The sequence below is a fragment of the Patella vulgata genome, chromosome 4, assembly GCF_932274485.2.
Source record: "Patella vulgata chromosome 4, xgPatVulg1.2, whole genome shotgun sequence".
In the NCBI taxonomy this organism is placed as follows: Eukaryota; Metazoa; Mollusca; class Gastropoda; family Patellidae; genus Patella; species Patella vulgata.
The window spans coordinates 67994607-68016482 of record NC_065882.2 but is presented as its reverse complement, the minus strand read 5'-3'; the positions used below and the strand labels follow the sequence as shown (position 1 = coordinate 68016482).

Below are 21876 nucleotides of genomic sequence, written 5' to 3'. Positions count from 1 at the left end.
GCTGCATGGTTAAACATATCGATATATAGAATGGAATGTTGCTTGAGACGTCCCGTGTAAAATTGACTTGTGTTATGTATATAATGTTAAGGCCTAGGTTGTAAATTTTCTCCATAATTCGGCGTTTCAAAATTCTGTCTTCAAATTTCAACTGCCCAGGGTGTAAATTTTGCACATAATTCGGTGTTTCAAAATTCGTTCTCCAAATTTCAACTGCCCACGTATCCTGTACATCGAATACCAATATGCTTCGGCTCAATCAAACGACTAGACACATTAACTCGTGTCCCCTGATTTCGGGGGCTTTCTGGGTTTGTGTTAGGCGCCCCTCTAGTCTCAAATGTGACTTCAACGCTATCATCGATTTCACCACATTGCACACGGCCGAACATTTCTCCGTTACAGATGCAAAATCAGTGGACACCAAGCCTGTCTGGCACCTGAGGATCGATCTTGGAAAATCTGAAGGCCCTCGCGGGCTGCACATTTCTTTTGTATTCTCGGTGTCCTTGATAGAGATGGATAGATAAAAAGTTTCAAAAAACGCCAAGATCCAGGAAGTTATGGTCTGGAATGTGCGAATACAAATTATGACTACTAGAGGGTCAACAACCTTCGTATTATACCCTTCCAAAAAAGTAGGGGATATTGAAATGCAAATACCTATGCAGGTTGTGATCTGATAAATAGTCATGGACACTTGACATGCTTTGAGAGTATGTTCACAGATGAAAAATTTATCGCCCCAACAGAACCACTGAGCTGTACATGAGACACACAATAGCGCCATACACGTTTGAGGGGTTCTTTGTTAAATTTGACACTTCAAGGAAGGGTTGATGAAAACTGCCGCGTAATGGTTTATCTATCCATGTTTGCTTTCCTATCGGTTCTTGCATGGGCGTCACACGTGGGGGTGGGGGAGGGGGTCCGCCCTCCCCCAGTGTTTTTCGGGGGTGGGGGTCTGAATATTCTTGGACCCCCCAAAAAATGTACATAGTACGATAGGTCTATTATTATTTTCAGGTAGCGTAACGTTATCAAAATATGAGTTCCTATAGAGATGTCAATTTCATAGTCATTATAAACCTATAACGGTAAATTTCTTTCATCTTTGAGGTATATTATATGCCGGGAATAACTTGAGGTCTATATACAGAGGATATATACAGGGGAACTTGGGTTATTCTTCTGAAAGTTTTTCTTTAAACCTGTAACAGGTTATTCTTCCAGGGTAGGTTTTTTTCATAAGAAAACATGATCTAAGGTTTTTCTTATATGAATTCTGGGATATTCTCATTTTGCGTACATGTAAACATAGACGTTTATAAATTATTTTTTAAAGATGATATGAGATATCAAATAATCATCGCTTGGATTAATTATTCGCAGTAAATAATGAGTTGTCGACGGCTTTATCGTTGATCCGTGACAGTTGATTAGTATTACTCAGTGAGTCATAAACTAAAGTTATGTGATCAAGTTTTGTTTCATAAAAATTCCCCTACTAAACTCTCTTTGTCGTGTTGTTCATAACTCAAGCGTAACATTCATTATGTAAAAGTCATGAAAAAAATATGAATACGGCACCCCCTGACTTAAACATGATAAACATTGTATTGGTGTGATGTTTTAGTTTAGCCCCGTAAAATATGCCAAAACAGTGTTTACAGAAGACTGAAACTTTTAAAAAAATTTCATGGGGGTGCCCCCTCCCCCCCCCCCTCACACTATCCCTATCGCGATACATCGGCTGCTGTGCAGCCTCGTGCTTCCGGCGTCACAGATTGTCAACATTTTATATAATTTCATTTGCGGACCCCCCCCCCCCCCCAATATATATTTCGCGGCTACGCCTCTGGGTTCTTGCATAAGATTTTCTGTTTAGCGTGTCTTTTATTTAGTGTGTTACGTTTAATTTGATTGAGAGACGTTTTCGTCGACGTCAACGTCAACCGACAACACCGCAAGAATTGGCCGTGGCACTGCAAGAGGAGTGGGACAGATTGCCCCAAATCGTGAATGGACGGTTCATTAGGAGCATGCCACGACGAATTGCTGAATGTCTGAGGATTGGTGGAGCAATTACTCATTATCAAGACATAAATCAAAAACGTCCATTTTCACTTTTGACGGTGTATCTCTTTGCGCGTGAAATGGGGCCGTCAGATGAGCCGCCCATATGAATTGTTTATGTTCATGTGTAGGCTGGACTGTTATTAACATCGATGGTTACCTCTAATAAAAGCAGCAGTGCATTTCCGCAGTTTTGTATTGTTTCTGAATATCCCCTACTTTTTTTGAAGAGTATATTTACTTTTACACAATTTGCGTACAAGGAGCGGTCAATTTGTGGGGCTGTTTCGTTTCGATGTTCCCGAAATTCGAACTCAACCATCATAATGGTGTAACAGTGATATTTAAACAGTTTTTAAAATGAGATCCAAAAAATTGTGACCTCTAGAAGACTCACAAGCTAAAAATGTGATTTTTCGTACGATCAGGGGCCATACTCCAGGATGTTATGGTCGGATATGTGCGAATATCCAAAGGCGGCAGTGAGATCTTTTGGATATAAGCATATATTTTAAGTTTCATCAAAATCGAACTCAATCAACATCGGGTGTAGGGATGATGTGGTTAAACGATTTTGAAAATCGGATAAAATTTGTTACCTCTAGAGGATCCGCAAGCTAAAATCACGTTTATTTTCGTACAATCAGGGCCATAATCCAAGAAGTTACAGTCCGATATGCGCGAAGATTGAGAGGAACCACAATCGTTGGGTTATAAACATTAAATTTCAAATTTCATCAAAATTGGATAAAACTTGTGACCTGTAGAGTGTTCACAAACAAATTGTGGACGGACGGGGACGACGACAATATACGCCCATATGAAAATGTGGGCGTATAAAAACATGCTGTAGAGAAACCGATTTGTATATATAAAACACAAAAATACAATAATACATTTAATGACAATCTATGTATAATAAATTGTTTACATTAGTGGATTTCGTGGTAATAATTATATTTAATATGGGGTTACAAAATAGAGGATTGCATAAAAAATTGTACACAAAAGTTTTTAATTTCCGGCAAGCAATGTTGTTATTGACGAAAAGATTAATCTGTGTTTTCTGCATCTCTAACGAATTGTTTGTACATTAGTAGTATTGGGGTAATAATAATGCGTAATATGGGATTACAAAATAGAGATTGCATAAATTTTACAGAACAATTCGAGTGGATATATCCATTTAATTCACAACAAACAATGTTGTTATTGATAAAAAGATTAATCTGTGTTTTCTGCATCTCTAACGAATTGTTTGTATGTTTTGTTTACGACATGCTGTGGGGCATCTGGGGATGTTCTCCAGTAAGAAAAGCTACACCTTTCTCTCAATGCTTCATTCACTTCCGGTACAAGAAGCCATACTACAGGTAAAGCAACACCTTTACTCGCGGCAAGAACGAAAACAAACATTTTTGCTGTGATTAACGTTCTGGTGTTTTCTGATAAAGTAAACGTTTGTACTATATGTTCTGGTAACAGTAGCAACAAACAAAGAACATTAGCAACAATAATAAACTTGGGACGAAACATTGGCTTTTCTTCGTTCAACAATGTCGGACGAAACGCAATGTTTCCTCTGCCTTGAGCCACAAAACCATAGATAATTATGCACGTGGTAATGATCATGCCAAACAAAGGGGCGAAATAACACAAAATATTCAACGTCACCTTTGCCCATTTATAAACCTTAAGAGGACACATGGTGGCCGTCCATATTTTAATAATATTCTCATGCAAGCCCGTTTTAATTAATGGTGGTAAAACAATTAACATGGCTACCCATGGCACCAAAGACAATGCGATATAAACCGGAAGTTTGGTAGTTTGGTTAATATGTGGTATTTTGTACTCATATTGTTTGATGATATAGACTATGTTAATAATTAATAGTCCTAAGTTCGTAATCATAACATGACCACGAATTACAAACACTTGTAGTATGAGATGAATTTCACATCCCAAAGTTATCTTATCATTGACTGTAAAATCAACATACACTGGTATAACTGCCAGTCCTAACAACAAATCACCGAATGCTAGACTTGATACCATTAAATAGCACAATTCTCTTCTTAAGGTAGGGGTTGTGAAGATAGTTCCCAAGATGAGTATATTGGAGATAACGGCGCCTATAGCTATCAGTACATGAACTGTCACTGATACAGTAAAGAGCATATCATAGAAGGAATTATTATTAAACCTCAAGTCGGTTAAATTTCCTCTGGAGGCATTAAAATTTGTTGAATTATTATACATAACCATTGTTGTACTCTGAAAAGAAAAGAAATATAGTGGTGGGTTTGTTTTGATGAATTGGTAAAAAGGCTTCATTAAAAATCAGAAATGTACGGGAATTGTTTCAGGCCTTTCAGATGTGCCCCCTAACATCTATCGGGTCTTTACGCCTATTTATATACATATTTGAGCAAATAAAACTGTCGTATCCTATTGTCCTACAAAAACAAAAACATGTATTTGTTCCCTATCGAACTTCAATAAATTAACGGCACAAAACTTTTTATTCGGATTTGACATGGATTCTCTTTAAATGTGTAGTTCAAAATCAATACAGACAGAATCCGTGTCCCACCCTTAGGAACGAAATTCGTATTAGAGGTGTCATAGTTTTGGGTACTAAATGGAGATGAAAAATAGACACAGTGATTAATTCTTTTATTTAGCATCAGACATATTACATTATAATATGCATTGCAACCCGTTTGTGTCAATTTCGATTTAGTTCCTTTAATATAAATTTATTTCAGAAAATCAAAAACTTATTTACATTTCATCAGAAACATACACCGAAAATTAAATCTCGAATAACGAATTTCCAAATACAAATCTCCAAATACCAATTTTTCTTATTGTGTGCTCTCTCAAGTCCCCATTATTGAACTGTGACTTATTGTATGCTCGGTTGATTTTGGCCTACCAGTGGCGTCCTCTGTCGTCATAATGTTCAGGTAAGATGAATTTGGGGAAATGTTTATTGACAAATGTTTTGCAAGATTTGTATTTGGAAATTTCTTGTTCGAGATTTATTTTTCGTTGTATATTTCGGATGAAATAAAAATGTAATATTTTGTTTGATAATCTAAAATAAATTCTATCTTTATATTAAAATACAATTAAGTTAAACAAAATTACAATTTACAAACCCGATAAGATAAATGTCTGATTTGTAAAACAAATATTGATTTTAAGATTCATATGTCGAAATTCGACAACACATGAAGAAATAAGAATTAAGGACTATAAAAGTGCAAGAACTAAGAATTAAGAACACCGAATAAGAGCTGTTTGGTTTTCCATACATTTCTGATTTGGAAATCTTCAATTTCGACCAAAAAGGCGCATTTGGCCGTTTTGGGAAGTTGGCAAAACGAAACAACCCAACAGTAGGGTTTCGTAAGCTTATTAACGTGTACATAAAACTAGAAGTCAACAATCAAAACATTTTCAATAGGAAGATGACGTTAACGTTTTAAATAAATATACAAAAATGAACACAAGCACGCAAAATTAACCTTACCTGTTGTGTGGATAGATATGTTTCAGATTTAACTTTAAAAAATTTTCAATGGGGACGTCGTCTAAACAACGATGTTGTTACATTGAACACGGTGTCTAAATAAACGCCACTCTTATTATTATTATAAAGAAACCCTTGTATCTTTTAGATTAGAAGTAGCTCAAATGTCTTGCACATTATAGTATTATATTAGACTTTAATTTGATTTTTATCAAAAAAATAAAATCACTAATGATAAGGTGTATCATGTTTCTGCTGTGCTGTTGGATTCAAGTACAATTGTACAATTACATATCGATGTTTTTATTTAAAACACGAGCCATACAAAACATACAAATAATTAATTGGACAAAGAAAATTCTATTCAAACTTTCAGATTATAAATACTTTATAGAAATAGGGTGTTTGAATTAAACAAAATAGACAGGAAAATCAATGGCGAATATTATTTTAGCGAAAAAAAAAACCCGAAAAATTAATGAATTAAATGAATAAGTGAATATCTATTGGTGTATAAAAAGAACTCTTTTATAATAATCTCATAGTATATCTTTTCGATTTTATGTAGATATGTCAGGTATTTTTAATTATTGGAGTATAATACCAAATAGGCGGTAAATGAACAAATCCCGATCAACAAGTCCAACGTTTCAACTTTAAATCGCCATAATTCTACTTTCATCCACATACTTTCTACTTTCAAATTTTCTCAAGCCGATTTTCGCCAATATAATGTTTTTTAACCTACTGGAATATTACGGAGACAAATTCAGAAGCCGTGGATCTTTCTTTTCTCTGCTCAAAACACATTAGTCTGGTCATGTTTTCTTTAGACCAATTATTCTAAAACAATGCCGTATGCTAATGATATGCAGAATCTGTCACGTGATCTAATTTATTTCCGTAATCTGCCAGTCGGTAGAAGAAATTCAGTTGAAGAAAAAATATGGAAGAAAGTCAGAAATTCTGTCGATAAAGGTAAAATTCGGGCGAATTCTAGTTGAAAGGGTGGATGCTGTTTCAGATTAAAGGGAATAAGGCTACAGCTTTCCTCCACGAAAACACCCCTTTTAGATCAGAATTTCCTCTTTTACTTTCCCGCTATTTACTACAGATAGTATTTTGAATCTGTTCCCCCTCTATAGATTCCAGCCAGCGAAGAATAACTATTTTCCCTGGCAACCGCTTGCACTAGCAACATATTTAGACCAGATCTTGGTGGTCACTTACTCCAACCACGAAACGAAAATATACATAGGCGTACGGGCCCGATAAATGCTAGGGATGGGGGTTGGGCGACCTGATATGGCCGAAAAAATTCAGTTTACAGACGACGGCGCCGGACGTTAGCGAGTTTACCGTGTAAGGTCCTTTCCAGTAATATTTGGAAAACGTGACGGCTGCAAACGCGTTTTCCTTCTATCCTGGCTCGTGAACAGCTACTTTAATGTGTGGTCCAATATAGCCTAACTTAAATGGCGGACCTAAAACAATCGTTTAGTCCACAGAGCCTGCGCGGGTCGTTGCGGAATACGTGGAACTCGCCCTCCCCGGGAACATTTTGAAAAATTAACCGCCACAGATGCGTTTTTCTGCTGTTCTAGGTCGTGGGTCAAGGCACTATAAAGTTGTTAAATGGTTCAACACTCGAAATCCCACTCTATGCCCACCTGCATTTCAACCAGACTGTTGGAGCTGCATTCACAAATATTAAAATGTTTTAATCCATAGTTAATTATGTACAAATTCGCTGTATTCAATAAACAGAAAAGTAAAATTAGTGTTTTATTAGACTTCGGTCACTTTATTTTGCCAACTAGATTATATCTTATAGTTTATATTCCCCACTATTCCCGTCTTCCCGAAAGGTCAGATTGCCCAAATGTTAGGGGCCACCCCCGGCTTGTATGGCAATATAACCAACTGTCAATAGTCAAATACGCTTTTAAAGAGCTTTGTTTTTGAAACAACGTTACCATTTTTACCTTTTAAAGAGAAATGACTCCGAACTATTTAATAAATTTATTTATCATATAAAAAATAAAATCTAATGTATACATTTTTACAACGTTGACTGTATAGGTTTTATTAGAGTCTTATTTATAATTACACCTACAGCTTATAGTGTAAACATTAGTATAAGAATTTTGATGAATAATTATATTCGGCATAACTGTGTTCTTTAGAACAGAACTGTATTGCGTTTCGTGTATTGTTATGCATTGTTATACTCGGTAAAACTAACAACTGTATTGCGTTCCGTGTATATTTTCATTATGCTATACCCATTTTGAGATTGGCCTCAGGTTGCACGCAAGAGACCCATTTATTGCGGTAATGAAACAAAAATATATCTGAATACAATATAGATGGTTTTAAAAATTGGATATACACAAGGGGGCGTGTTCAGAGATTTGAGTGTCTGGACACACGCCTGAGACATTCGTGGGGAGACGTAGCATTAAGACGAAAATATAAATATTGAACGGGTGGTCCGGGTGGAAACAAATGAAATATAACGCTTAAATTGTCTTTGTTCTAAATATCACAAATTTAAAAGTTTTCAAAATGGTGATGATATGTTGGACCCTCAACCGAGTTAAGTAAAGTACATGACGCTTGCACTGAGTTTGTCATAGGACCTGGTCCACAACTAAACACACCAAATCTTTCAACCTAAAATACACAATAAATACATAATTAACATACTACAAACTGATTGTCTGGGCTAGAAAAAGATATTTACAAACATATTTTGGGATGTTAAAATTTTGCTCTTCAAGTGTTGTTACAGGGCGAGGGGGTATATCATATAACCAATGGGGGATCAAGGTGGCTAAGTGGGTAAGACGTTGACTCGCTAGCCTGGGGGTCGGGTTTTCGATCCCTGCATTGGCCGAGAAAGTTCGTCCAGATTTTCCGGCGTGGTTCCCCCTTGTCAGTGATGCAGGACGGAGGGATTGACAAGGACAGATGTCTAGTCGTTCGGATCTGACGAAAAACGAGGGCCCGTGTACACATTGGCGTGCACGTAAAAGATCCCCTGACAGTTGGAAATCGATATAAGAGTAGGGCGTGGTGCCGCTGTCCAGGCAAAATTTCCCTCATAGCACACTGTATGGCGTGTGCTCAGTCTTCATTAGCCCAGTTCGAAGCAGGACAGTGGGACGTTAAACCGCATTTCATTTCATTTCATATAACCAAGTTTTTTTATTCTGCACATCGATTGTGTATTTGATGCAACAGATTACTCATCGCAAAACAACCCAGTGGGGAGGAATCGTATTGTTAAAACAACCCAGTGAGGAGGAATCGTACTAGAAGTTAAAACAACCTAGTGAGGTGGAATCGTACTAGAAGTTAAAACAAACCAGTGACGAGGAATCGTACTAGAAGTTAAAACAACCCAGTGAGAAGGAATCGTACTAGACGTTAAAACAACCCAGTGAGGTGGAATCGTACTAGAAGTTAAAACAACCCAGTGACGAGGAATGGTACTAGAAGTTAAAACAACCCAGTGAGGAGGAATCGTACTAGAAGTTAAAACAACCCAGTGAGAAGGAATCCTACTAGAAGTTAAAACAACCCAGTGAGGTGGAATCGTACAAGAAGTTAAAATATAAAGACAAATCAACCTTACCCCTGGATATTCATAATGTAAACTTTGTAAAAACTCAGTCATCTTAGGTCTTCCAAAATGAGTAACAGCCCTTAATCCAGTAAATAAACTTTTATTTTCAACTTTCTGAAAATTTCTTTCACATATGTACTGTTCAAAAGAAGAAAAAGAAAGAATATGTGTTAAAATTACAAAACAGAATTATTTGTAGATGTTGTTTATGGTGTCAGTATAATCAAATGAAATGGGGTTTAGCGTCTCACTTTTTTGCACCAGCTGGACTAACGAAAGCGGCATACGGCATATGCCTTACAGTGTGCCATGAGGAAACAAAGGAGTTCAATATTTTATAGCACTGGTTAAAACTAGCCTGTGAGATAACAAAGGAGTTGAATATTTTATAGCTCTGGTTAAAACTAGCCTGTGATAACAAAAAAGGAGTTGAATATTGTATAGCACTGGTTAAAACTAGCGTGTGATAACAAAGGAGTTGAATATTTTAGGGAGAGGGGTTTTACATAGGCTAAGCCTGTTCCCCAATCCCATTCAGACATCCTCAATAAAATATTGTTTATAAAAAAAAAATGTCCGTTAAATTCTACTCACCAACATGGTTGTCCTTAGATCGTATTTTTGTTGAAATTGTGTGACAAAGATATGGACATTCACAATATCATTAACATCTTGATCTTCAACGTCACGTATTATATCAATCAACCATTCAAAATGTTTCTGTGTTCTTGTTATCCACACAAAATATACCTACAAAACAGCAATCCGTTAATATGATTGGTAGGGTCCCGATGAACCTACCAATCAAATCTCATAATGCAGAAATTCCACGAACAATTTGAAAGATTTTGATTATCCAGATATTTGCTTCGTGTCTAATTATCGTTAGCAGGTACAATTATGCTGTAGTCACATACCAGAATGCTATTTATGGAATGACCCGCCAAATAACCCGAACGATAAACGAAGATAGTTTTAATCTCGAAATAATATCCAAAATTGTTATCTTATCACAAATACATCGTAGTGTTCACTTTAAAAGGCCGCTTAATTAAAATCTTCATTTCATCAATCAGAAATGCCATAAATAGTCACAAATACTTTAGTTTAAAAAGTCGGCGGTCTCTATCCTCTTTATATGATGTCAATAACATAGTGATAAATATAAACATTAGAATTGATACCTTTTTACAGTTGATTTTAAGGCCCGATTTAGACTTAAAGGCAATGTCTTTAAGGATAGATGCAAATGGGGTCACACCAATTCCTCCTCCTACAAGAACCGCCACATCGAAAGTAAACCAATCTTGGTGACCTTCTCCAAATGGTCCATCCACATAAAGCTATAAAATACAAAATAATATTGGTTGCCAGGCAATGAAATCTACCGCCCAAGCGGTTGTTAACTACACCAAAGCAATTTCAGAAAGATCGAAATCTCTAAGGCGCTAATAAAATTTCGTAACAAGGGGAATAACCCTGTGAGTTATTACAGAAAATCGTTGAAAATCAATATTTTACTTTCAATAGACGGTTGAATAATTGCAGCCAATAACTTTTTAACTCTTAACAAGATTTTGTAACAAACGGGGTGATTATTCTCCACCATTGAACGTCAAAAGAATTGTTAGTCAGAATTTGAAAACGATTATATGGATAATTGAAGCCTATGTTGTACTAACAAAAAATATGGACGATAATCCGACGGAAGTGATAACAATAACATGGGGTTGTGTAATAAAAATTGTTTAATCCCCAGTTTGATCAGATAATAATTCGTCAATGATTTGACATTTGTCTCTAGCCACCATACCAAGGCGAATATAAGTTCTCTTCTCAGAATGTTAGATTACTCTATGAAATTTTGGAAATACTGAATACTTACCATTGGAAGCGGTTTATTTTCCAAACTTTTTCGTTCATACAACTGTCTTAAATTTTTCGTCCAGGGTCCCACAGCTCGGATATGGAGACTGAGATTTTCTTCGTGAGGTGAAGAAGTGAGGGTAAAAGGGTGATATTCGCTTTTACCTAACTTTAGACAAGCGATTCGCACCCATTGTCCAGACTTGTAGTCAAAGTTAGCAGGTCTCTTAAACACTAACTCAGTAACATCTGTAAATTAGAAATTAGGTATCACGTAATGTATGGTATAAAGATATAACGGACTTTTTTTTACGTAACTAAGTTTACACCATCAATGTATCATTCGCCTGTTTTTATGTCAAAAAGATAAAATGACACCATTTTGATTTTTAGTATTTTATCTGATACATTCCCTGGACGTAACATTTCATGCTATCCATTGCAAAATCGACCTCGGTCTTGCCGACTGTTTGATCAATATCTTAAATTAATCGTTCTAATTTGGTTGACACGTCCAATCTATGTTATGTTCATTTTTTTGCTGGGTTATGCGTTTCATTTACACATGAGTATGGTGCAGAGTTCCTGCACTTAGTATTGGACATGGCCGCAGATCTTATTAAATTTTAGGGGGGGACGGAGGTGGCGGGCGGAGCCCGACACACGGCTCGCGACGCAGGCACGAACCATCTGCGGGGGGTTTTGGGGTCCTCCCCCAGAAAATTTGAAAGCAGGATGCCTGAAAACGCCATCTGAGACCATTTCTGAGCATTCTGCAGAGATGAACGTACCGAGAATAATTGAGCATTGTACATCGGCATGTTCGGAAATATAGCCTACATTTCCCGGGCTGAAAATAAGACTTTTGAAATTTTATCGATGCATGTTTCTGGGGGGGACGAAGCATATGAAATCCCCCCCACCACCAGTGAAAATCCAGGGGGGGGGGACACTTCCCCCCCCCCATCCCCCCGGGATCTGCGGCCATGGTATTGGATAAATATAAATTATCTAATACAATATAAAGTATATATTATAATAGTAACCATTGCTTACCTGAAGGTAAGATTGAGACCTTTTTTACTCTGATCTCAACTTTATTCCGGCTAATACTAGCCAATTTGTCCAGTACAAATAAAATCAGTGGACCAATCAAAAACCATGGAAACAAGGGAGCTTGAACCAGCACACCGACGCCGTGTAAAAACGTCAATGGGTAAACAAAAATATAAAAACCATGAGTAAACCAAAAAGCTGTAAAGATGTTTCTTCTGGCGTACTGCGTGGCAAACACGTACATAATCAAAATTAGAACGGTTACGTAAACCCCGGCCAATCCTGGAGAAGAAAGACATAAACAATGCTGATAAATGCATCTCTATACATTCGGTTACATATCATTTTCTCTTTTACATGTTGGGAGGTTGAAGGGCCGAATGGTTTGCACGTGTGTGCTGTATCGTAAGGTCTGTCATTGAGTCAACTGGCGTGGTTTCGATTCCAGGGTTGTACGTGACAAGTACTAGGGTCAACTGTTCAACCTCGTGGATTTTCTCCGGGTCCACCGGTTTCCCCCCATTGATAAAGACCCCTACGCGCAAGTGAATTATTGAAATAATATTAAATCATGTGTTAGTCCCGAAATTACCTAGTTTGTTTGAGTGGACGTTACCCCACCCCGTCTCTCTCTCTCTCTCTCTCTCTCTCTCTCTCTCCCTCTCTCTCTTATATGTTACTGGCAAAATAATTCATTAGCTGAACTTGATATTAATTTTGCTTGGATAATCGAGTCTTTATTTACTAGCACGCTGGTTCATATAACGCGCCAGGGCGAGTATAGCTATCTGGATTATCCAGGCGCTTGGGATATACTGGTGAAGAATAATAATTTGCATGGGCAATCTTCGTTCGGTATAACGACTGCCAAACATACAAATGAAATGGGACGAAAATGAAATGAGACGAGGCACAATTCGGGTACCCCTTGCCCAGACAGTGGCGTTTCCGCCTACTTTTCATCGAATTCCAAATATCAAGGGTTCTTTTACGTGCACACCAACACAACTTCGTTGTTTCGTGTAAAGGGTCGTGCTACTGGCCACGAACAGAGTGGTAGATAGTTTAGATATTGGGAAGTAATTACAAGTATTCGCTATAATCCTAAAATGGGATGCACCTTTATTTCCCTATGAAATCTACACCTCTAAATAGATTAACGTCACGTCAAGTCTAACGTTATAATGTGAATATAAGATATGTACATATCTGACCTGTAATTGTTTGAAATGCCCAGTAGTGAAAGGTGGCCAATTCATTAGACCTGAAAAAAAACCACAACCACAATACATAAGCACAGAGAAATGTGTTCTGTCAATATCAGTGAAAAATATTTCAAATAGAGAAAGAGATGCTCATATCAAAGTGTATATTTCTCCCTGTATCGGCAAATAGTCGATTTCAGAAGGCAAGGATGCTGGCATAAGGCGGCAATATAGGAGATGAAATTACAACAATTACCGTGGCTTCTTTTGCCGAAGGACCTCGGATTTTCGTCCCCTCCGACAGACTAACGCCCCTTTCCTTGCCTGGCCCTCTGTCTTGCACTAATGACAATGGGAAACCAGGCTTGAAAATCCCTATGAACTTTCTCGACCAACACTAGGACTGAACTCGGTCGGGACTCCCTGGTTAATGTGCTAGCTATACACTATGATCCCCTACCTATATGGGACACCTGCAAAATCATCAGTCAACTTGTTTAACTAAAAGTCATGACAGTAGGCTTGTGCTAGCAATTAGGCACCAATTTCTTAGCCTTGCTTATGGTAAACACAATACTTCAATAATGCGAATAAGAAGAATTTTGCCCGGGGACACAACAATACTTCGGTAATTTTGTGATTAACATGGTCACGTGTTCATTAAGAGTGAAGCGACAAAGCGCACATTCTTTGGCAGTCCTACAGGCGCAACCCTTGACAAGTTACGTCCTACCGCTCGATTACCACGGTCTCCCAATTCTCCTAATTAGTTTAAGGGTATTTTATAACCGAAATTGATAATTTGGTGGTTTAATAAAGAGAAGAAACGTTTATTTACCCTCTATAATATTCTCTAAATAAACAAGTGACATCTTGTGGTGGCTGGGTAACTATACAATATAGATTGGTAGCATGACCAAATATATGTACAACTGAAATAAAATAAATTAATGTATTCTTATTGTTTGACTTAATGTCAGAAGATAACAGGATCTAACAGCCAGGGGCTATGTGATTGAGACACAATGACACACTTTGCATCATGGGTTTAGAGCCCCCCCCCCCCCCCGATGGAAAAAATGAACTGCTTACAATGCTCTTTTCAACACCACAATCATACAGCTCAACCAGCGTTAAACATATATACCGTGGCCCAGATATGTTGCAAATCGACTGGACTATGATTCATACAGCCCAAATTTCTCTGTTCCCGATGGAGAGACAATCCCGTCCTTCCCCCTATTTGTTCCCCCACAGGATCTGTTAGAAATGCCTGGTTCTTTCCATGTGTGTATCAACAGTCTCCAAAAACAAGTCCCGGGATTTGTTCATAAACCTTGTTGTCTCTTTGACAAAGTAAAAGAAGAATTAAAAACGAAAAACTATAAATATACGTATAAAAGTACTTATGAACTTACTTGTGGCAATCATGGCGACGACAGCGATGTATTTATGGAAGTCGACAGCGGAATCAAATGGTATAAATCTGTGTAAAAATGTCTCACGTAATCTGGTTATAATATTTCTACACATGGTGAGTAATAAACTGGAATACGTAAACATGATAACACTAGCTGATCCACGAATCATAGCTGTCGTCCACGCCCCTGATAATCTTCTTAATCCAGCATGTTCACGCCCCTCGCCATAATCTGGATGAAATACAATATAATTGCAAAGTAATCCCACGATAAATTATACAATTTTACAACTACAGAGCGTTAACCACTGTGCCTATAATATCCCAGCGCTTTTACTATCCCTTTAACGTCATTGCTCACCCATTCACATAATGGAGGCTTTGTCAACTTGTAGATGACATACTGGGTTTCTTTGGGGTATCTCGTACGATATAAACGTTTTTGACAACAAATAACACATTCTCTGTGTTATTTAATAAAAATTTCCACCCTTTCATTTTTCACTCAAATTCATATATGTGGACCTGGACGCAACGTTTTAGACCAAGGACAATCTAAATCAACATAACGGAAAATGGACGTCCCATAAAGTTTTAGAAAATTTTAAAAATATCTTTTTAAAAAAAAGATGACATGTTAATATGGTGATTTGTTTTCATTTTGAGTGAAACCCGTATCACTACAACGCAGCGGACAGGACAAAGGATGCATTCACTTGATTTTATATATACATGTGATGTTTATTATTTTCAATGTCTTATGGGTTTCGTTTATGTGTTGTGCGGTCCTCCTGCATTTACTGTTAGAGAAGAAAATAAAATGAAACTTACAATATGCCCTTTCTATAAAGATACCAATTGTTACAAGTGTATAGAGCGAGATCCAAAATATTTGTAACCTGTAGATCTCCATAAATTTAGTTATAGCAAATATCTTCTCTGCAGTATAAGTAAAACCGACGGGCTGCGGTCTCTCTACTTTTACTCGAACTTTGCTGTTTCTTTTGCTTTTAATACCGCCATCTTTTTTACCTCTGTTTATAGAAAACACGAAAAACTTATGAATATTATTATGTTATGCCGGTATTATAGGCAGAGCGTTGGAGACGTGAACTGAGGAGAAATTTCATTAGCAAGAACGTGGGACTTAAAGTGTGGTCAACGCGACTCTTCGTTTATTTTGAGATTATAGCATTTTTGCCATTATTCTACGGTTGGGCAAAGCATGACAGATAATCCTCTTCGAGTTTCAATTATCTTGGTTTCTTTTATGTGCAGTACCAATTATAGTACAAGGTGAAATGAATAAAAAGGGGTTGAACGTCCTACTTTTCTGTACCGACTGGGCTAATAAAGATATACATATGCCTACGCCATATAGTGCGGTATCAGATAAAAGATAAATTTTGCCGGGACAGCAGATTTCCGACAAGACTTCTATGAATTCCATCTGCACGGTTTCTTTTAGGTGTACGCGGGATCTCAGGTTTATCGTCTCATCCGAACGACTGGGCGCTGTGTCTTCTCAGACGCTGTGTTTTGTGCTATGGGGAAGCCGGATTTAAAAATCCTTGTTAGTGAGTCAGGGCTTTATTCGCTGTGTCAACCCAACATTCTTAGGAACTGGGAACAGAGCTGTATCTATGGATCTTCTTGACCCTATCCGTGTTTCAAAACCGGACAAATCTGATTCAAACTAAATAAGTATGTCCCAAAAATTGGATATATCCCTTGAATATAGTTCTATCTGAATACTTACTTGTAACTTTTTATTAAAGTGTGTCTTCTGTTTCTGATACCTCCAGTAGTGTCTGCTGTATGAGCAGAAACTGTTCCACCTACAAAAAAACAAGAAATCGTGTTAGAACTGTTTCCCTCGACCCAACATATTTCTTTTTATCTGAAGATCAGGAAAAAGAAAACTTTAAGATGTCTTTTCTAATTGATGGTTATGTGTTCAGCACCGTGACATTGTTATTAAAAGAAATCTTCCACGAAACCAGAATGCAAACTTGTATATACTAGGGGAGAGGGGGTGGGGGGGGAGATAATAGTACTTATTTAAACTGCTGTTTAAAGTAGCTATGGGTGCCATTCATGTTTACATTTCTTTGCTTGATTATTTCAAGCTTAGAGGAGAATACGACGGCATACTTCACGCAGTTATCCGGTTTTCAAATGAGATACCAGCTATATTGAAGTATCAATTAGTTAAACATACATTATGCAAGAGCAAAAATCTACCTACTACAGGTCTTTCTTTAAGCTTGAAATGTTATATAAACTATTAATTAGACATTTATTAACATGAACTCTCGATGCCATCTTATGTGTCCGATTTTCATTGGATTTGAATCTGATCAGCTGTTCAACGCCCATTGATGATTAACCACAAAAATGGATAATCGAAACTTAGTTAATTATGGTGTGAGCGGTAACAATGACAATCGAGGCTACAGTGATTTTAAAATAAGGTTTTCTCGGCTTAGAGCGAAGCAATTTGACTGAAATTGTTTAGCATATTCCCTTTACATTATGGAGTTTTTAACTATAACAGTGACAACTGCCAGCTCTTTATCTTATCTTCCATAATGTATCTTTAAAGCATAACAACTTCCATGAAAGCTAAATGATTAGGCTTTTGGTCCATTAGTATCAATCAATAGTTTTATTCCATAAATTCTGTTTAATGTGTCCCCCAATAACTAAATTCCACTTAAAGCTTAAATATTAGTATTACCTTGTTCTCCGATTGTTGCTGATTGAAACGTTGCTTCGTATTCTTTAAGTGTGAAGACCTTTTTGAAATCATCAAAGGTCATGGTGTTTCCACTGTTTAAACCAGCTTCTCTGTACATTACATCGATTAATTCATTTACCTTATCATCACCAAGTTTAGCATCGGACAGATCCAATAATGATCTGGAAGTAATAATAAAATGATACAATTAGTGTCGACATTATCCAAGGCGATATCACTCTTAGCCAAAATATGAATATTCTGTGACGATAGAATGCGTATTTTGGAAACCAGATATTTGCGAAATCAAATAGGGTTTATGGTCCGGCTTTTCTGCACCGACTAAGTTAATGAAGACGGGCATACCCCATACAATGTGCTATGAGGGAGTTTTGCCCAGAAAGCGGCGCTACGACATACTCTTATATCTAATTATGACTATCTGGGGCCTGTTTCACGAAATTTTAATTAAGACAAAATCCAAATTTTAGTAATTTGATTGGATAATATTAGATTGATTTTAGTGCTTAACCAATCAAAATTGAAGTATCTACTAAAATTTGGATTTTATCTTTAGTTAAGATTTCGAGAAACAGGGCCCAGGTATTTATGTAAACGGAGTGTGTACATGGAACCTCGTTTTTTCCCTAAACGTTCTCCAATTGAACATATTAAATGTTATAAAAATGATGGAATAAAAATGAGTTATTTGCGAGGTTAACAGAAGAAGTGAATTCTAATAAAATAAATAATAAGAATATAAGTATAGTTAAGTTTCAATAACATGATATAAAAATAACCTAAGACTCCGTGAATGATCGAAAAGCCAATCACTTTCCTACTTCCAGTAGGGTATTGTTCACGAGCGCCAAAAGTCGTCATAATATTGTCAACAAAGTGCTGAGTGAAATGTTTTCAGTTAATAGAGATGTGTAACTTACTTAATCATCTTGCTAAAATCGCTTCTTTCAAGAACACCTTTTCTCCTCACATCATATATATTGAACATTAGTCTGGCTTTTTCGTCAGCAGTACCTGTATATAATATTTCACAAAATAGTACATTGTAGATTACACAGGATTTTTCACCCAGCTTAAAGTGGTCATAAGTCTAATAATCGTTCTAAATGACGAAAGTGCACTTTAATTTAGGAATTCAAACTGTTCTCGAATAACGTCGCTTGTTTATCACTCTATAACGTCACTAACTGTAAACAAACGTTATTTTGGAAATAACTATTTTTAGAATTAGAGTTTTCAAACGTCTGGGGGCTTAATTATCAGCTCCATCACTTAGTTGAAATGTTTTAACCCATGGGTGTGGTTGTTTTTGGGTTTTTTTGTTATAAATTAATAATAAAATTGTAACTTTAAGAATTATTTAAATTTTCGACTAACCCTTTGCATAAACAGAAATAACTTTAACGCATCTAAGATTGAAACTAGAAAATATTTTCCTTTTCAGAACAAGAATGTTCTACGCCACAACGCGTCGAAGATGAAAATCGATCTGAGTAAATTACCTCTTGCAAATACTGCAAACAAGTCCAAAAATTCTCTAAAACACATGAAACCATCGTTATCTTTATCTCCCAGTAGAAATATATTTCTTACAAATATAGAAGATGGCTGAAGACCAAGAGCATCAGCAAACTCTGTACGAGTTAGTTTTACATTAATCACTTGACTGGCTTGTTCAGCATCATAGGTAAAGGACTCAGTTGTAGGATCTTTCTTGAGTGCCTGAAGAAGAAATGAAATGAAGTATATCATCCTACTGTTCTGGGCCCTTATTCACGAAAACTTAAACTAAGATACAATCGAAATTTTAAGAAATACTGCAATTCGATTGGCTGACCAATATGCAAATTGGATATATGCAAATTGATTTTACTGGTCAGCCAATCCAATTGCAGTATTTCTTAAAATTTCAATTGTATCTTAGTTTAAGTTTTCGTGAATAAGGGCCCTGCTCCAACATGGTATACGTTATGCAGTTTGCCATGACGGATTTTTTACCTGGACAGCAGTGCTACGGCCTACGAGCGTACTTTTATTTAGAATTCCAAGTGTAAAGGGGTCTTTTACCTGCATACCAACATGTACACAGGACCTCATGTTTTCTTTCGATCAGAAAGACTAGACGCTGTCCATTGATAGCCCTGACAGAGTATTGCCACTACTGGGGTGGATGGCCGAATGGTTAGCGTGTGCACGCTGTTTCATAAGGTCTGTCATTGAGTCAACTGGCGTGGTTTCGATTCCTCGGCTGTACGTGACAAGGAGTGGGTCGCCTGTAAAACTTTATGGGTTTTCTTCGGGTCCTCCGGTTCATCAGGTACCTCCCACTGCTAAGGACATCTACGCGCAAGCGAATTATTGTAATAAAATTGAACCATTATGTCAGTTCCGAAATGACTTAGTTTGTGTCGAGTGGACGTTAAAAAAACTCTCTCTCTCTCTTTTTACCTAAAAGCAGTTCTCGCAAAATATAGTCCATGTTTTATAGTACCTTCATCAATAATCCCATGTCAGATTTTCCGCGGAGCTGTGGTGATCAGTGTTGGGCCGAATGTTCCTCGAGACTTTCTGGTGCGGTTTCCGCATGATATAGGGCTTTACACAACTGGGCCCTTATTCACGAAAACTTAAACTAAGTTACAATCGAAATTTTAAGAAATACTGTAACTTCATTGGATATATGCAAAATGATTTTACTGGTCAGCCAATCGAATTGCAGTATTTCTTAAAATTTCGATTGTATCTTAGTTTAAGTTTTCGTGAATAAGGGCCCAGTCTAGATGGCAGGATAATACGAAAACTGCGTGGCGTATGCCCGTCTTCATTAGTCCAGTTAGTGCATAATCGTAAGACCTTAAACCCGATTTAATGAGAAAAAAAATGCAGATTTTCCATGAATCAGGTAGCAACCATACCCGAGTTCCTTACATTGAAAGATCGTCATAAATCTATTATATATTAAAACCCACTAACCTGTAAACACACTATTCTGAAGAATTCATCTAAGATTTTTTGTCTGTCGTCTCTGTTATTTGATGTAGATATTATAACATTTTCAGCCAGCTCTTGTCTGGTTACTTCTATTGATAATTCTCTTAAAAACGTTTCTATCTCAGTTACAAAATTCTGTCTCTCTGGTAATCCACTAAATCTTAAAATCTAATTGCAAAAAAATGTAAACAGTGTAAGTTTATTGGTGCGAGGATTTGAGTGTTTTAATGCGTTTGGTTCTTAGATTATAAGATCTTATCTGTCTTTGAATGAAGTGTCGTCGTGGTTCCGATCCAAGGCTTATTCCCGAAAAGGAGTATGATCGCCTTACCATCCTCTCTCTCTCTCTCACTCTCTCTCTCTCTCTCTCTCACACACATCTGTCTTTGAATCAAGTGTCGTCATGGTTCCGAGCCAAGGCTTATTCCTGAAAAGGAGTATGATCGCCTTACACCCCCCCCCCCTATCTCTCTCTCTCTCTCTCTCTCTCTCTCTCTCTCTCCACAAAAAGTTAAACTGTACCTAATAAGTACTCACTAGATCTATATCGCCCGGTACTCTAACAGAGGCAAGATTTAACTGTTTGTCATACGAAATTTTTAATTGAATTTTCTCTGTTCGACGAAGATCTATAAACCGAAGGCTTTGTCCACGACCATTAGCTATATTGATCTTTTTTCTCTCCTTCTGTAGTTCTATCTTAACTTTTCTACTCTCAGAATGAGGACCAAGCCACTCCTCGGCTAAAATATAAACAAAACAGTACGATTTCCTAGTGTAAAAACATCTTCTGTATATCGTAAAAAATGCATTTTTGTTATGACATTCATGGAATGACCTTACATAGTCCATGGAATTACCTTAAATAGCTTTATTTAACGTCCGCTTCCATCTTGGAATAACCTTATGTAGTCCAAGGAATGACATTTCATCATAGTGAATCACACGCTTAGATGAAATAAAATGGGGTTTAACGTCCTACTGTTCTGCTCCGAACTGGGCTAATGAAGACGGGCATATGAGGTAAATTTTGCCCTAACAGCGGCACTACGGCCTACTCATTTATCGAATTCCAACTGTCAAGGGACCTTTTGTACGCCAATGTGTACACGGGACCTCGGTTTTTGGTCCCGTCCGAACGACTAGACAGCTGTCCTTGTCACGCCCTCCGTCCTGCATCACCGATAAGGGGGAACCACGCCGGCAGGGATCGAACACCCGAACTTTAGGCTAGCGAGCCAGGGTCTTACCCACTTAGCTACCGTGACCCCCACACGCTTGGATCAATTCCCTCATTAGCTCATCAATATCAAAAGTGTGGGGAACAGG

General features: G+C 37.2%; 2 protein-coding genes across 3 annotated transcripts in view; both read right to left on the bottom strand.

The window, feature by feature from the left end:
* Nucleotides 1-2924: 2924 nt before the first annotated feature.
* On the bottom strand, nucleotides 2925-6384 carry LOC130010386 (uncharacterized). 2 transcript variants are annotated; one of them, XM_056100378.1, is made up of 2 exons: nucleotides 6366-6384; nucleotides 2925-4353 (listed from the first exon to the last, which is right to left on the bottom strand). In XM_056100378.1, the coding sequence occupies exon 2, from the start codon at nucleotides 4342-4344 to the stop codon at nucleotides 3301-3303; it is 1044 nt and encodes a 347-aa protein (XP_055956353.1). In that variant the 5' UTR covers nucleotides 4345-4353; nucleotides 6366-6384; the 3' UTR covers nucleotides 2925-3300. The 2 variants fall into 2 exon arrangements, with proteins under 2 accessions (XP_055956353.1, XP_050401114.2); XM_050545157.2 differs by lacking the exon at nucleotides 6366-6384 and adding an exon at nucleotides 5618-5774.
* Nucleotides 6385-7624: 1240 nt separating this feature from the next.
* The window catches only part of LOC126817982 (dual oxidase 1), a 39945-nt gene continuing 25693 nt past the window's right edge, over nucleotides 7625-21876 (bottom strand). The window contains exons 16-31 of the mRNA XM_056100377.1: nucleotides 21085-21290; nucleotides 20530-20715; nucleotides 19059-19278; nucleotides 18477-18570; nucleotides 17536-17717; nucleotides 16555-16633; nucleotides 15627-15829; nucleotides 14794-15027; nucleotides 14214-14307; nucleotides 13385-13434; nucleotides 12171-12452; nucleotides 11134-11363; nucleotides 10433-10591; nucleotides 9843-9998; nucleotides 9258-9386; nucleotides 7625-8293 (exon numbers count right to left, since the gene is read on the bottom strand). Coding sequence (XP_055956352.1) covers nucleotides 8171-8293; nucleotides 9258-9386; nucleotides 9843-9998; nucleotides 10433-10591; nucleotides 11134-11363; nucleotides 12171-12452; nucleotides 13385-13434; nucleotides 14214-14307; nucleotides 14794-15027; nucleotides 15627-15829; nucleotides 16555-16633; nucleotides 17536-17717; nucleotides 18477-18570; nucleotides 19059-19278; nucleotides 20530-20715; nucleotides 21085-21290 — 2627 coding nt within the window. The 3' untranslated portion in view covers nucleotides 7625-8170. The remainder of the gene's footprint in view (nucleotides 8294-9257; nucleotides 9387-9842; nucleotides 9999-10432; nucleotides 10592-11133; nucleotides 11364-12170; nucleotides 12453-13384; nucleotides 13435-14213; nucleotides 14308-14793; nucleotides 15028-15626; nucleotides 15830-16554; nucleotides 16634-17535; nucleotides 17718-18476; nucleotides 18571-19058; nucleotides 19279-20529; nucleotides 20716-21084; nucleotides 21291-21876) is intronic.

Bases quoted from the DNA above. Each gene is read 5' to 3' on its own strand.
- LOC130010386 (XM_056100378.1), bottom strand. From the start codon at position 4,344: ATGGTTATGTATAATAATTCAACAAATTTTAATGCCTCCAGAGGAAAT.